The sequence below is a fragment of the Humulus lupulus genome, chromosome 1, assembly GCF_963169125.1.
Source record: "Humulus lupulus chromosome 1, drHumLupu1.1, whole genome shotgun sequence".
Taxonomy (NCBI): domain Eukaryota; kingdom Viridiplantae; phylum Streptophyta; class Magnoliopsida; order Rosales; family Cannabaceae; genus Humulus; species Humulus lupulus.
Window position 1 is genome coordinate 78,651,003 of NC_084793.1, and position 4,247 is coordinate 78,655,249.

Consider the following 4,247-nt stretch of genomic DNA (forward strand, 5'->3'; position numbering starts at 1 on the left):
GGTATAGCAGTCGGGCAGTGGAAGGAAGAATGTTGTTAGTTTGGAAAGATGATATAGTTCATGTTAATATTACTCAGGAAATGGACCAACTTATAAATTGTGAAGTGAAGATCAAGGGAGTTGTTCAAAAAGCTTACTTTGTCTTTTGTGTATGGTAGAAATTCGGTGGAGGAAAGGAAGGGCCTTTGGTCTCAATTAACCTTACCTCAGGTTACTGTTAAGCCTTGGTTGGTTGTTGGGGACTTCAATGTTGTCTTTGAATTTGATGATCGTATTGGGGGTAGATTGGTTACAGAAATGGAAGTGGAAGATAGTCGTCTATGGAGGGCTAAAGCTTTGTTGATTGAATTACGATCTAGTGGTTCTTTCTTTACTTGGTCTAACAAACAAAAAGAAGGATCAAGAATATTCTCTAAGTTGGAAATTTTTTTTATCAATGAACTGTGGTTGATATCTTTCTTGAGTCAGAAGCTCGTATTAACTGGGATACAATTTCTGATCATTGTTATTGTATCATCAAAACAATTCAGTTTTAGGTGTCAGGGATCAGACCTTTCAGATATTATAATATGTGGGCTAATCACAAGGACTTTCGGAGTATAATCCTTGATAACTGGTCTAAACCAACTGGTGGTTATGGATTGCAGCAGATCATACAGAAGTTAAGGAGGCTCAAACCTGTTTTAAACCAGTTCAATAAGTTGCAAGTAGGTGATGTTGTCCAGCAATATGCTGCAGCTAAGCAGAAGTATGAGATGGCCCAGTTCTTGTTGCAGCAATCTCCTTCTTCGAGTAGGTTGCAGCAGGATGAGAAAGAGGCGGCTATTGACTATGCTAGAAAGTACAAATTGTATGAGAGTTTCCTTCGTCAAAAGAGAAAAATTATTTGGCTTAGATTTGGTGATGAGAACAAAGCTTACTTTCATGCTAGTATTAAACAGAGGAGGATAAGGAACCGAATCACTAGTTTTATGAATCACTAGTTGAGACTTATCTAGAGGTTATTGCTCATTTTTACAACCATTTTAAAGGATTTCTGGGTAAGAATAGTACAACAACTAGTCGGGTTGATCTAAAGTGTTTCCAGGAGGGGTCAGTGTTGTCTTTGGAGCAACAAATTGATTTGATTCAGCCTTTTACTAAGAAGGATGTTAAGAGATCATTATTTAGTATCCCCTCAATCAAGAGCCCTGGTCTAGACGGTTTTGGCTCATGTTTTTATAAAACCATTTGGAAAGATATAGGGGAAGAAATCTCTGAGGCGATTTTGATGTTTTTTGAGTGTGATGAAATTCCTTCTGAGATGAATGGGACAATCTTATCTCTTATTCCTAAGGTAGATTCTCCTACTACGGCCACTGATTATAGACCTACAGCCTGTTGTAACACACTTTAGAAATGTATTTCTAAGATGATTTGTTTCCGGTTGGCTAAGATTCTCCCTAGGATTATTCATCAAAATCAAGGAGCCTTTATAAAGAATAGACAGCTTGCTCATAATATTTTAATTCTTCAAGATTTACTTCATGGCTATACTAGGAAGAATATTTCTCCCCGGTGTTTAATAAAAATTGATCTTAGTAAGGCGTATGATCTATTATTGGGTTTTTTTGGAGGATATTATGACTGCTTTTTGTTTTCCTAGAAGGTTTATTCAATGCATAATGACTTGCTTGACGGGTACATCTTATACCCTTATGTTGAATGGGAGATTACAAGGAAGTTTTGAAGGGAGGAAAGGATTAAGACAAGGAGATCCTATCTCTCCTCTTCTTTTTGTGCTGGTCATGGAGTATCTCACTAGGCTTCTTAAGCTAGTTTCTCATCAAAGAGAGTTTAGATTTCATCCCATGTGTAAGCATTTGCAGCTTGTTAATCTGTGTTTTGCGGATGATCTGATATTGTTTTGTAAGGGAAATATTATATCAGTTCAGATTTTATTTGAAGGATTTTTTAATTTCTGCCAATGTTCTGGTCTAGTAGCTAATCTGAATAAATCCCAACTTTTCTTTGGGGGTGTGGCAGCTAAGGTCACAAATATTATTCTGAGTTCTGTTGCTCTTGGTGAGGGGAGTTTTCCTTTGAAGTATCTGGGGGTTTCTCTGAGACCTACGAGATGGTTGGCTGCTAATTTTGGTGAGATAATCAAGAAAATTTAGGATAGACTCCATGTTTGGGCGAGTAGACACTTATCTTTTGCGGGGAGAACTCAATTGATTTTTTCTATTTTACTGGGCATTCGCAATTACTGGATGAATATTTTTATGCTTCCTTATAGTGTCATTCAAGAAATTGATAGGTTGTGTCGTAACTTCTTATGGGGATCCAAAAATAATCGCAGCAAGTTCCATTGTTCTTCTTGGTCTCAGGTTTGTCTTCCTAAAGCATTGGGTGGTTTGGGTTTTAAGCAGAGTTCTATTTGGAACAAAGTTCTTTTGGCAAAATTTATATGGGCTTTGTCTTCTAAGCAAGATGTGTTGTGGGTGAAGTGGATTGATGAGATCTATCTTAAAGGACAGTATTTCTGGTCTTATCATCTGAAACCAAATGTTAGTTGGTATTGGCGTAAGTTATGCTACCTGAGAGAGATATTTTCTGAAGTGGAATTGGTGGATTCGTCTGTGAATGGTAGACTGAATTTGAAGGTTATGTTTAGTAGCATGCTTCAGAGAGACCCGGTTGGTTTTGCTAAGGCAATGTGGTGTAGTCTAATTGTCCCTAAGCATCGTTTTATTCTTTGGCAATCAGTTCTTGACCATTTACTGCCTAGAGATAACCTGATTCAGTGCCAGCTTGCTGTTATCTCTCAGCTGTGTCAGGAAACTCATATGCATTTATTCTTCGACTGTGTTTTTTCTCAACAGGCTTGGGAGCTGCTTAAGATTTGGTTAGGTCCTGGTATTTGGCCAAATCAATTTGATGATTGGAAGAAGTGGTTAGAAGGGAAGCCTAAAAATATTTTGCATTGCATTTCTGTAGCTTCTTTCCCAGCAGCGGTCTATAGTATTTGGTGTAATAGAAACTACTGCATTTTTTCTCATTATTCCTTCACTCCTCATCACTTAGTTAGTATGATTAAGATGAGTCTGAAAGCTAGATTACATGGTCGGCTGAGTCAAAAAGTTCTGAACAAGAATTGTTCTCTTGCTGAGTTTGTTAGGAAGTTGTAAGCTATTGTGCTTTTTGCTTGGTCTTTGAACTTGCTGTTGAATTTTGTTTGGTGCAATATATTCTTCTTTTTTATCAAAAAAAATTAGGTATGTACTCTTGAATTTGAATTTTTAGCATAGATTTTTCCAAACAAACAATTTTTTTTAAATCTTACGCCAATCAATCTTTTTGTTTTAGTTTTTGAAAAAGAAATCAATTTAATGAAATAATAATTTTATCATTAAGAAACAACTTATATATATATAAATTATAAGATCTTACTTATATATTTTAATTAAAGATTTTTTTATTGTTTATATTTAAAATGATAATTTTGCAAAATAGACAAAGGAGATTTGAGAGAGAATCAAAATGGAGGCTAGGTTTTCATTATGTCAAAAGAGGTGAAAATAAGAGTATAGGAGCAACAAAATATATAGCCAAAATAATGAGAGGCTAAAAGACTAAACTACCCTTACATAATAATAAAACTTATATTATTAACATCCCCCCTCAAACTCACGATGCATTTGCGGGAAGCATCAAGAGTTTGCAAACTAGGAAATGAAAACGAGAAATAGTATGAGCCTTCGTAAACAAGTCGGCAATCTGCATAGCGGAAGTGACAAATGGTAAAGTGATGGTCCCATTCTGATAGTGGTGACGAGTAAGATGACAATCTATCTCAATATATTTTGTGCGATCATGAAAAATGGAGTTGCGAGTAATCTGAATAGCACTAACATTGTCACAATGCATCAGAGTGGGATCTGAGAGAATAATACCCATATCAGCAAGTAACCAACGCAACCAAACAATTTCAGCGGTAGTGGAGGCCATGGCACGATATTTTGCTTCTGTAGATGATCAAGAGACAACAGTCTGTTTTTTACTCTTCCAAGAAATAAGAGAATCTCCCAAAAATATACAAAAACCAGTGGTAGATTTGCGATCAGTACAATCACCACCCCAATCTGCATCTGAGTAAGCACGTAACTCTAAAGTAGACGTAGATGGAAAAAACAGACTCTGAAATTGAGTTCCCTGAAGATATCGAAGAATATGAAGCACAACTGCCCAATGAACGGTAGTGGGAG

At 36.3% G+C, this 4,247-nt stretch overlaps 1 protein-coding gene across 1 annotated transcript; it reads left to right on the forward strand.

Annotated features, from left to right (window-relative positions):
• Window positions 1–1,664: 1,664 nt before the first annotated feature.
• Window positions 1,665–3,170, forward strand: LOC133817076 (uncharacterized). The gene is made up of 2 exons (XM_062249464.1): window positions 1,665–2,119; window positions 2,279–3,170. The coding sequence occupies exons 1-2, from the start codon at window positions 1,665–1,667 to the stop codon at window positions 3,168–3,170; spliced, it is 1,347 nt and encodes a 448-aa protein (XP_062105448.1).
• The last annotated feature ends 1,077 nt before the right edge of the window (window positions 3,171–4,247 follow it).